Source organism: Vulpes vulpes, chromosome 12 (assembly GCF_048418805.1).
Source record: "Vulpes vulpes isolate BD-2025 chromosome 12, VulVul3, whole genome shotgun sequence".
In the NCBI taxonomy this organism is placed as follows: Eukaryota; Metazoa; Chordata; class Mammalia; order Carnivora; family Canidae; genus Vulpes; species Vulpes vulpes.
The window spans coordinates 6,121,096-6,132,379 of NC_132791.1; the positions used below are offsets into that span (position 1 = coordinate 6,121,096).

The 11,284-nt window shown below is 64.7% G+C and overlaps 1 protein-coding gene across 11 annotated transcripts; it reads left to right on the top strand.

Moving 5' to 3' along the window:
- The first annotated feature begins 718 nt into the window (after positions 1-718).
- KIF12 (kinesin family member 12) lies at positions 719-8,810 on the top strand. 11 transcript variants are annotated; one of them, XM_072727568.1, is made up of 21 exons: positions 719-737; positions 1,200-1,228; positions 1,317-1,391; positions 1,484-1,562; positions 2,173-2,300; positions 2,407-2,482; positions 2,878-3,012; positions 3,178-3,313; positions 4,040-4,131; positions 4,310-4,457; positions 5,175-5,293; positions 5,377-5,481; positions 5,994-6,096; positions 6,179-6,269; positions 6,475-6,561; positions 6,924-7,014; positions 7,086-7,190; positions 7,407-7,658; positions 7,789-7,889; positions 7,977-8,095; positions 8,418-8,810. In XM_072727568.1, the coding sequence occupies exons 2-21, from the start codon at positions 1,203-1,205 to the stop codon at positions 8,555-8,557; spliced, it is 2,208 nt and encodes a 735-aa protein (XP_072583669.1). In that variant the 5' UTR covers positions 719-737; positions 1,200-1,202; the 3' UTR covers positions 8,558-8,810. The 11 variants fall into 11 exon arrangements, 8 of the variants coding, with proteins under 8 accessions (XP_072583669.1, XP_072583671.1, XP_072583665.1 ...); XM_072727564.1 differs by lacking the exon at positions 719-737 and having other exon boundaries at positions 937-1,228; positions 2,630-3,012; XM_072727565.1 differs by lacking the exon at positions 719-737 and having other exon boundaries at positions 938-1,228; positions 2,630-3,012; positions 7,497-7,658.
- Positions 8,811-11,284: the final 2,474 nt, after the last annotated feature.

Sequence of the window (11,284 nt, forward strand, 5' to 3'; positions counted from 1 at the left end):
GGCATGTTACACTGAAAGGGGGGTGATTATTAAGACTTTCATGCTAAGGAGGGTCAGGGAGAGGGGAAGTTTAGGGAAATATTCAGAGACTGTACAGAGGCAGCCAGAATGGCAATAATAATAATAACAATGCCTCTCTGATAACGTCATTTCCCCATTTGTAACCCTTCGACGTCTTCCTGGTTCCCTAAGAGGGAGTCCAGGCTCCTTCATGTACCCTCCATGAGTCTCAAAACACCTCTATGTGTCTCACACATTTCCCCACCCCACCCAGCCTTCCTGTACCGTGTTCCCTCCGCCAAGAACACCCTCACCTACGGCTCTCACCTGCCTGCTGCTACAGGGCTCTGAACCACCCCCCAAATCCCTGCACACTGGACTGTTCTTACTTGTGTCCCTGCTTAAGACCATGGGATTCCTTTGCCCTGGTGCCCAGCACGGGCACCGTGACTGAATGGGTGACTGGCCCACCCCAGCACGGACGCTGAGAGCTCTGCTGCTCCTGACAGCCAGGCCAGGAGAGGGTTAAACAGCTGCCCTGGCCTCAGCTCAGCCTTGGCATTGGAGAAGCAGGTGGTCCAATGTTTAACCAGGTTCTTTATGGGCCTTGGGTCAGCTTGGCTCAGGAACTCAATCCAGCCAGGTCTTCCAAGAGCCGAAACCTGGGCTCCTCTCACCCCTTTAGGCACCACCACCCCCACACACCTCTGCCTCCTCCCTGAGGCCTGGGGTGCCAGGTAGCTGGAGCTGCCAGGGAGGGGAAGCCGGGGAGGAAGATCACGAAGCTGGAGGAGGTGTAGGTGGAGAGTAGGAAGGGCCCGGTCCACGCTCTGCCCGAGCTTGCTGCCAGGCCCTGGTTGAGCCCTTTGCATCCCTGCCTCCCCATCCCCACCTGTGTAGGGAGGAGGCAGGGCGGGGTGGTCCCTCCTGATAGGAATGGGCAAGAGCAAACTCCAGAACCCCCTGGCCAGGGGTCCCCTGGCTGGAGCCTTTCTCCACCAGGGCTGGAGGTGGGTAAATCTTTAACTAGCTGGCCCAGGGCAGGACCGAGCCTTTCCGGATGGATGGCTGCCTGAGAAGGGGGAAAGGGGGTGGGGGCTGTAGGGTGTGCAGAGCCAGTCCCAGCGCGTGGAAAAGGGAGAGAGTGGGGGAGAGAAAGGAACGGGGCTCGGGCGGAGCCAACTCCGTGTGCAAAGCAGGACATGGAGAAGCGTGGCTCTCCCGACGGGTAAGCACAGATTCCGGGGGTTCCGGGGGGGTCCGGGGGGTTCCGGGAGCCGCCGAGCTCCGGGATGGTAAGTTCGTTGCTGCCGCAGGGACCCCGCGCGGAGCCTGGAGCAGGGGCCAGAGGGGCTGGAGGGGCCAGAAACGCCCATCCAGGTGGTGCTCAGGTAAGTATAGGTAGGTTGGAGCAGGGAAGGGGGGCGAGGGCCAACCCGTGACCACAACGGGATGGACCATCTGCCTCCCCCGCGGACCCCAGGGTGCGCCCCATGAGCGCCGCCGAGCTGCGTCGAGGGGAGCAGAGCGCGCTGCACTGCTCGGGGACCCGGACTCTGCAAGTGAGGAAGCCCTCCCACCCCGGCCCAACTCCCCCCAGCCCGCTCCCCCGCCCCAACCCACCTGCAGGCCCCTCCGCCCCTTCCCCGGGGCGACAGCGTCCCAGGCCCCCACTCCCAACCCCCGCCCCGTGAGCCCCGCCCTCCCAGGCCCCGCCGCAGGCCCCGCCCCCAGCGCGCCCCGCCCCTGACCGTGTCCCAGGCCCCGCCCCCTGCCGCCCCTGGCCGTGTCCCAGGCCCCGCCCCAGCCCCGCCCCCTGCCGCCCCGACTGTGTCCCAGGCCCCGCCCCAGGCCTCGCCCTCTGCCGCCCCGACCGTGTCTTAGGCCCCGCCCCCTGCCGCCCCAACCGTGTCTCAGGCCCCGCCCCGACGTGTCTTAGGCCCCGCCCCCTGCCTCCCCGACCGTGTCCCAGGCCCCGCCCCAGTCCCCGCCCCCACCGCGCCCCGCCCCTGGCCGTGTCCCAGGCCCCGCCCCTGCCGCCCCTGGCCATGTCCCAGGCCCCGCCCCAGGCCCCGCCCCACCCGTGTCCCAGGCCCCGCCCCAGGCCCCGCCCCTACCGTGTCCCAGGCCCCGACCGTGCCCCAGGCCCCGCCCCTGCCGTCCCTCCCCCAGGTGAGCCCCCCGGGCGGCGGCCCCGACGTGGCGTTCCGCTTCGGCGCGGTGCTGGACGGGGCGCGCTCGCAGGAGGACGTGTTCCGGGCGTGCGGGGTGCGGCGCCTGGGGGAGCTGGCGCTGCGGGGGTGAGTGAGGCGGGCGCCCGGGACCAGCCCCCCCCCGCCCCGGGATCCGCGACCCCTGACCCCCACCCCGCCGCCCCGGGCCCAGCCGCGCCCCTGCCGCCCGCAGCTTCTCCTGCACCGTCTTCACCTTCGGCCAGACGGGCTCTGGGAAGACCTACACGCTGACCGGGCCTCCTCCGCAGGTGCGCCGAGCGCAGGTGCAGCCCCGCGGGAGGGGGGGGGGGGACCGGGCCGGAGCCCTGGGGAGCCCCGGGGAGCCGCGGGCGGGCAGGCGGGCAGGCTTCCAGCGGGGCAGGGCCTGCGTGCAGCCCGGGCCCGTTTACTTGCAGACGAGGAAACTGAGGACCCCGAGGTGAAGGCACTTGCCCGATCGCAGCCACCTTTGTCCGCTTCACTTAGGGGCCGTCAGTTCGGGCCTCTAAGCGCAAGTGACGGTTCCGACCGAGGACGCGGCGGTGTCTACGGGAAGGCGCACGGTTCGGGCGCAGAGGGCAGCCCTCCACGAGGGCAGTTAGACTGCTCCTTGGCGCTGCGATGGTCAGGATCCAGCCCCTGGCTCAGCTGTCTCTGCCCCCAGGGCGAGGGGGTGCCCGTCCCCCCCAACCTAGCCGGCATCATGCAGAGGACCTTCGCCTGGCTGTTGGACCGCGTGCAGCACCTGGGTGCACCTGTCACCCTCCGGGCCTCCTATTTGGAGATCTACAATGAGCAGGTGGGAGACGGAGATGAATGACAGCCCTCAGGGGAGAGGGGCATTTCTCGCCCAGGAACTTGGGTCAAGGGACAGAGGAGGCTGGGGGACTGTCGTCTGTAAGGTCTGGGGGTGGATGGAACGTGGGCTCAGGGCCCCTTCCCTCACCCACCGCCCTTGTCTCAGGTTCGAGACCTCCTGAGCCTGGGATCTGCCCGGCCCCTGCCTGTCCGCTGGAACAAGACCCGGGGCTTCTATGTGGAGCAGCTGCGGGTGGTGGAGTTTGGGAGTCTGGGGGCCCTGATGGAACTTCTGCAAATGGGTGCGTGCGTACTACTGCAGGGGTGCTCTGGGGTGGGGGGCACCCATTCCTCAGCCATTCGGAGCCCCTGGCTGGAGCTGTGGGTTGAGGTGACCCGTGCAGGAGAAAAGGGCCAGCAAGCCAACAATTCAGACACAACCCAGAGATGTTCACCCCACCCCACCCCAGGCTTGCAGATTCTGCTGTCCAGACTCTGGGAACCCTGATGATGGGGTAATGACTCGGCAGGGTGTGGTCAGGGTCATGGTCTCTCTGTCCCAGGGCCCTGCCCTTCCAGTCTGTTCCCCTGCGTGCTGCAAACCACATCCCTCTTCCTCTCCAGGCCCCCAGACCTCTCCAGTTTCTTGATGGTACAGGTCATACCTCTTGGGCCAGCCCACGATGTCCTTGCGTCCCATGCATTCATCGGATATTTATTGAGCAGCCACCCCGTGGCAGGCATCAGGGACAGCGGACGCTGGTCCTGGCCCCAGAGTTGTGCCCAGAGCTGGTCTTTCTGCCTCAGTCTCTCTCTCTCTCCACACAACGGGAGAGGTGTTCCTAAGGCGTGACTCTGACTGACGTTCCTCTGCTCAGTTGTCACCATCTTCCTTTCACGCGTCCGTGCTAGAGGCAGCCCCGCACCGTTGCCCGGGCCCCTCTCCCAGGATGCCCGCGCTGCCTTATCCGTATCGGCGAGCACCTGCTCCTCCTGCCAGGTGCAGCTGCTGCTGTTCTCCCCTCTAGGTCTCAGCCGCCGTCGGAGCTCAGCTCACACCCTGAACCAGGCCTCCAGCCGAAGCCATGCCCTGCTCACGCTCTACATCAGCCGCCAAACTGTGAGTGTCCCCACGTGGGGAAGCAGCTGGCCCGGGGCCACCCACGAGGGTCGGCCTCTGGATGTACAAACCAACTTGGGCATGCGCGGAGGTAATAGTGGAAATCCTTGGCTTTGTGACTTTGGTGGGGACGGCCGCTCCCGAGTCCCCATCGAGCCCCGATCCCCCTGCCCCACAGATGCCTCCAGCGGACCCCGGGGAGCCCCCCGTTGGGGGGAAGCTCTGCTTTGTAGACCTGGCTGGCAGCGAGAAGGTGGCGGCCACAGGATCCCGCGGGGAGCTGATGCTCGAGGCGAACAGCATCAACCGCAGCCTGCTGGCCCTGGGTGAGACGCGGGGCCGCCGGGCGGACGCCTCGAGTCTCCTCTGAGCCTGACCCCCAGCTGTGGGGGAAACCAGAGGAGACGGAATGCAGGGGGCTTGGGAGGGTCAAGAGCAGTGACCCAGGAGCCACATGCCTCCCCCTGTCCTCCCCTCGCTATTGGCTGGTGCCTCCCCTCTTAGGACTTCACGAGTCCGTGAAGCCTGAGAGTTTATAAGGTACATTTCTATTTGAGAGAGAAACACTCGAGTGCAGAGTACGAGCCCTCCGACCTTCAGCCTGTCCCGTGGGCGCTGGGGGAGACTGAGGCCCAGGGAGGGGAAGGGCCTCAGTGACCCTCCCACCCCCACCCCTGGCCACTGGGCCCTGAGCTCCTTCGGGGCTGCGCCCCCAGCCTCCCTCTGCGGCACGTGTGGGGAGATTTTCGGGGAACTCCTTCATTCAGTCCATTTGTCAGACGTTTCCTACACCCCAGCTGGGTGCCCGGTTCAGGGGTGTTCAGGTCTGTTGGTGGCCCTGGAGCTCGGGGGCGGATGAGGCCGTCTCTGCCCTCAGGAGCCCCAGTCTGGTGGCAGAGGCCAGTCTGACTGAGTAACCAGATCTCTTGGGAAGGGGGATTTTCGGATCACACGGGCCTGGGTGGAGATCCCAGCTCCGTGCGTACTGGCCGGGCGGCCTCGGATGAGAGCTGTAACCTTGCTGGCTTTGCGCCCCCACCCAGGTCACTGCATCTCCCTGCTGCTGGACCCACAGCGGAAGCAGAGCCACATCCCCTTCCGGGACAGCAAGCTCACCAAGCTGCTCGCAGACTCTCTGGGGGGACGCGGGCTCACCCTCATGGTACCCGAGGGGGGCTGGCAGGGGGCGATGGCTCCCGAGGGCGGGGCCCCAGAGGAGCACTCACAGGTGGTCCCCCCCCCCAGGTGGCCTGCGTGTCCCCTTCAGCCCAGTGCCTTCCCGAGACTCTCAGCACCCTGCGATATGCGAGCCGAGCTCAGCGGGTCACCACTCGGCCACAGGCCCCCAAGGTGAATGGAGGGGACAGGTAGAGGAGACAGGTGGGGCTCGGGCAGTAGCCGGAGCCTGTGTGGTGTCATGGGAGGTCTGGGACTGAGTCAGAGCCCTGATGATGGGGCTGTGATTGGGTAGGGTGGGGTCAGGCTCTCGGGCCGGGTTAGGGCACGTCTGGGGGTCTGGTCTGATCTGGGACATGATTCAGGGGATAGCCAGGATTCCAGCTGGTACCGCGATTAGTCGGAGTTGAGTTGAGGTCTGATGTAGTGTCTCGTTTGGGGTCAGAACCTGGGCCAGGGTTTGGAACAGGGTCCCGCTGGGAGTAGGCCCTCCCGGCATGCCGCTAAGGCTACTGGCACTTTGATACCATCAGGACAGGGTGCCTCCTGCAGGCGGATGTAGCCTTGTGCCAGGATGCTCAGGCTGCCAGTGAAGCGCGGCTCCTACTCGCCCACCCCCAGAAGCCCTTGTGCAGTGCACAGCTCGTACAGCCATAAACAGCAGCTCTGGGCTTCCTTCTCTGCAGTCACCTGTGGCAAAGCAACCCCCGCGTTTGGAGATTGAGATACTGCAGCTCCAGGAGGAGAACCGTTGCCTGCGGGCCCAACTGGGGCAAATAGACCCCAAGGGTATGAGCTCCCTGGAGCAGGGGTGGGGCGAGGAGAGGGTCTGGGGCTCCTGTGGACCCAGCCGTCTCCCCCTCCCCTGCAGCCTCAAGGCTCAGTGGGGCTCGGGTGGCCTGGGCCCAGCGGAATCTCTATGGGATGCTACAGGAGTTCATGCTGGAGAACGAGAGGCTCAGGTAGGGCACACCTGAGCCCGGGGCCTCCGTGCCCCACCCCGACCCCCTGGGCTGCCCCTGCCGAGCTCCCCGCTCCCTACCCGTGGCTACCCTTCTGTCCCGCCTTGCTCCCGGGGCTCGTACTCCCCCGCAGAGAGGGGGGCTCACCCATACCCCCGGCGGTAGCTGTGCCTCCTCTCACCTTCCTGGGGCCTGCTCCCCCCAGGAAGGAAAAGAGCCAGCTGCAGAGTAGCCAGGCCCGGGCCCGGGATGAACAGCGCCTCCTGGCCCAGCAGGTCCACGAGCTGGAGCGGTGAGCGCGGGGGCAGCACGGGAGGCGGGCCCGGGACACAGGGCAGGCGGGAGAGGGTGGCCCGGTGAACCGGTCGGTGGGGCGTCTGACCTCTGGACCCAATTTCAGCTCTGCTGTGTGACCTTGGCTGAGTCCTTTCACTTCTCCCTGCCTGGGCTTCCCCTTCTATAAACTGGGGATCCTGCGGGGCTTGCGTTGTGGGGCTGTTGTGAAGTTTGGACTGAACGAGCTCGTGTGTAAAGCCTTGAGAGCGGTCCCTGGCACGTCGGCCGTGCTCCACGAGGCTCTGCTCACAGGGAGACCTGGGGGCCAGCCTGGTGCTGGCCTGCGGGCTGTAGGCACAGACGCCCTGTTCCCTCCAGGCGCCTCCTCTGTGCCTGCTACGGTCCCCAGCCACGCCCTGGCCCGGCCCCACCGTGTCCCTGTGTGATGGTGCCAGCTGCCCCGTGCCCCGTGAGTCTCTGCCCAGCTGGGAGGGGTGAGCGGCAGCAACGGCCCAAAGCGTCTAACACGCCCTCCTGCAGGCCCTGCCACCCCTCTGCTGCTGCCCCTGCTGCCACCTCTGTCCCCTGTGCCGAGCACCCCTGGCCCACTGGGCCTGCCCACGTAGGGATCTCCACCTGCCCCAGGTAGGAAAGGGGGAAGCGGGGGGGTGGGGGAGGTGAGGAGAGGGAAGTGGGGGAAGCTGGAGACTGGTCCATGGGGTCAGCAGCCTGGGGGGGCTCCAGAATTCTGGGGTCCTAGGCTGCATCATGGGGTGAGGGGGGACCTTTGGGCTCCCATGCAGGGTTCAGAAGGGTTGGTTACCATCTCTCCCTCCCCCCCGCCATCCTGCTGCCTTTCAGGAGCCCACGGAGCCGCTGGCTCACTCACCCCTTCCCTCGCACGTTACTCACTCACGTGTTCATCAGCTCTTTCGGTCCCTCTCCCCCAAGTGCCCAGCTTTGTGCCAGGCCCTGTTCGGGCACCGAGGATTCAGACATAGACCTGGTGTGATTCCTGCCCTCAGGGAGTTCCTCATCTCCAGGGAGGACAGTACGAAGGGAGGGCCACCCGATGCCTGCAAAAAAGGGGACCCAGACCCTGCCCCTTTTGAGGTCACCTGATATTCCTGGTGCCCCGCGGAGGCAGGCTCGGTCAGCAGAGATGTTGGCGCCATGGGGGCGCCAGGAAGGTGGGGCCCACAGAGGCAGGGTCACCCAGTGCGGGCTCTGGTCTTTCCTGCAGGTGATGGGCCCTAAGGCCCCGGGTGACATGCCCCTGTGTGCCCAGGCCCCACCCTGGGCCCCCCCAGGCAACCCTGACTCTGCCAAGTGTCCCAGAGAGAGGTGGGCCAGCCCTGGGATGCTGGGGGGGAGGGGGAGGCTTGGGACCTCGAAGGCTCACCTCCCACCACCCAACCCACCCTGGCCCAGGAGTCATAGCGACTGGACTCAGACCCGAGTCCTGGCGGAGATGCTGATGGAGGAGGAGGTGGTACCCTCTGCACCCCCCCTGCCCATGGGGACCCCGAACACATCACCAGTGCTGAGAGGTGAAGAAGAGAGAGAGAGGGGGGCCCCTATCGGTGTGTGTGTGTGATCTTGGGCCAGAACCCACCCTCTCCAGACCTCAGTCTTCCCATCTCTGAAATAGGATGTGTTGAGAGGCGATTGTGACATCTTCCCAGTTCCCAAACTTGGAATTCTCTTCCTGGGGCCACCCGTATGTCCCAATGGGTGCAGGAGCCCGTGGTGTATGTTGAGGGGCGGGGGCCCACCTGAGGCTTCCCCAGAGAGTGTGGGGACGCTGATGGGTCTGGGCGGGGAGGGGCCCAAGGGAGCACGGCCTCGAGTCTCTGTCACTGTGCTCCCCAGGTGGGGCTGCAGTTCCAAACCTGGCCCGGAGACTGGAGGCCCTCAGAGACCAGATTGGCAGCTCCCTGCGGCGCGGCCGGGGCCAGCCACCCCCCAGCGAGGCTGCACGGAGCCCCAGCCGCGTCCTCCCGCCCTGCTGAGGGCACAGCAGGAAGCCAGGAGTGCACCGTGTGACCTTGGCTGGGCTCTGCGCTCCCGGGCTCGGTCTCCCCGTCCGCTCAGTGCAGCTGCTCTGGGCAGAGGGTAGTGCCCAGGGGCTGCGGGTAGGGGCTGGTGGGAGCAGAGGGGAGCAGAGGGAGGGTAGGGCCCCAGACTGTGGGAGATGACACTGGATTTGGGAGAAGCCAGGAACAGGTGATGAAATAGATGAATAAACCGAGGCGTCGGCTCTGAGTGTGGCTGGTCCTGTCTCGGGTCCGGGTCCTGGGGCCACGCCTCAGGCACTTCCTTCAGCCTGGGGCATCCCAGAGAGGAGGGGGCCCTCCGGGGGGTTTGAGGAGGGGGCAAGGACTCTCGGCAGAGGTGCGTGCCCCTTCTGATCAGGAATAGTCCAGGTTGCCATCTCCTTCATATGGTGCCCAGGTCTTAACTGAGCAACTACTACATGCACCTGCGCGGATGTGGGGAAATCGAATGACGAGCATGTCCGTGCGGGAGGTCCGTGCAGGAGGACGGGTGCCAGCTCATGCCTGTGCCAGCTGCACGTGCCCTGGTGCTGGAGGAACCACGAGATCCGAGTTCTGATGCCACAGACTTGCCGTGACCTCGGGCAGGCCTCGAACCCTCCTCCCAGGGTCACTTTCTGGCATTCAGCCAGTTAGAAGGTGGGGGGGGTGACGCTCCCTGTGTCTTGAGTTCAAGGAGGGTCAGGAGGTGAAGAATATCTGAATCCCAGGAGGAAGCAACGGGTCTACAGTTTGGGGAAGGTCCAGGCGGGACATGAGACACTGGGGGTGCTGGTGGCGAGGCCTCACTAGAGAAGAAGCCACCGGGGCTAATCTAACGCCCCCATTTTATAGTTAGGGAAACTGAGACCCGTAGGGCTCATTCATTCATTCATTCAACACTATGGGCATGGATGCAAACCAGGGCGGTGAACAGGCCTGACGAGGGACAAGCTGGCTCTGCCCGGGAAGCTCACAGTGGCCAGGTGTCCCATGCTAGGGGGTTCGGCAGCGGAGACGCCGTGGAAAGCCATTGCTCTGGGAGGCAGAGCCCAGGACGGGGGCGGGTGGGGGTGGGGGTGGGGGTGTAATGGCCAGACACACAGGCCCCGGGCGGGCAGAGTGGGCCGTGGTTCGTGGAGTCCAGAGAGTGAACCACACACGGTCGCATGTCACCTGCCCCCGTGACAGTCGTGGGGATTGAATCCACTTCCAGATGGAAAGAGTAGGGCACCAGGCCTTGCTTGGGGCAGATGGTCTAGCCAAAGGCACCTTATGGTCAACATGGGCCATTTGATGAAATCGATGATCTGGGTGCAAAAAAAAAAAAAAAAAACCCCACAAAAATCCGTTCAACAGATCCCCTTGGGGGACCCACCCTGGGCCAGCATTGAACAAAGCCTGAGAATCCTTCCCTCGCAGAACACAGACAAAAACAAACAAGAAAAAGAGCGGAGTACAGGGAACTGGGTGATAAATGCCCCGGAGCAAAACCTAGCGAGAGGTCCACCTGCCAGGGTGGGCGCAGCCCTAGCAGGGGGACCGGGAGAGGCCGCGGGCAGGTGACGCTCATGCAGAGACCTGAAGGAGGGGAGGGCGGTGCACCCGGCTGATGCCACACGGTCGCCTCTTTCTCTCTAAGGAATCCTGGTGCCACCTGGGCTCCGGTGGCGGTGGCTCAGCAGGTCCGAGCCTGGGCTCCTCCCCTCCCCGAGCGCTCATCTCTCATTGTGTCGGGCCGCGTGCTGGGAGGTCTCCAGCCCCAGGCGGGGACGACCCCTGGCACCGAGCGTGAGAGCTCTCCTCCGGCCTGGGGAGCGTGGACAGGACCACCCAGGGGGACCCTGGCTATTGCTGGTTCACTTCGTGTTTGGAGGAGTCCTCCTCCCGCTGGAGCCAGCCAGGATTTTCCAGGCTCCAAGTTCCAGCTCAGCAGAACCCCCACTGACTTCCCCAGAGAGACACTCAAGGACACGAGTCTCCAGCACCCCACCTCACAGGCCGTGTGCCCGTCTCCGGGTCATCCTCACTCTAGGAACGGCCACGTGTCCAGAATCCTGAATCCCTGGGGGAATTCCAGAGGACCCCAGTAATGCATCAAGACTCTCCCGGCCCAGGGGTCCTTGCTGAGAGCTTGAGGACTCCAGAGGGCGCTTTTGGAGGGAGGCCTGAACCCTACAGGCCTTCTGTAGGACGCTGGAATTTGGGGGGCAGTTCTCTGGAAATAGGGTGGCGGTTCTCCAGAACTGTCAAGCCTGGAAGGTGTCTGTCACATGAAGAATTGAGGGAAGCTCTAGGGAATCCTAAAGCACTGTAGGAATTTTCCAGAATACCAAATCCTTAAATGATCTCTCGGAAACCTTACAACGCTGTGTAGAAATGGGGAGGGATTCTCTGGACTCCTTGGCTCGGGATGAGGATGTTCAGCAGAGCTTGGAAGGCCATCCAGGCGTTTCTAGAATGCTGGCAAATCTGGAGACCGATCTAGAAGTCTAGAGTCCTAGCTGAATTCTCCAGGCCCCTGTGGACCCCACCCCTCCAGGCCGGCGCAGGAACAGGGGCATGGCTGGCGGCGTCATCGTGGGGCACACAAGCTGACGGAAGGACACGCCTGCGGGTCCTTGGGTGGCCTTCGAGGTCTCCTCTGGGCCATGAGCCCCAAGCTCGACCCCCCGAGGTGCAGACAGCGTGAGAGGGTAAAGA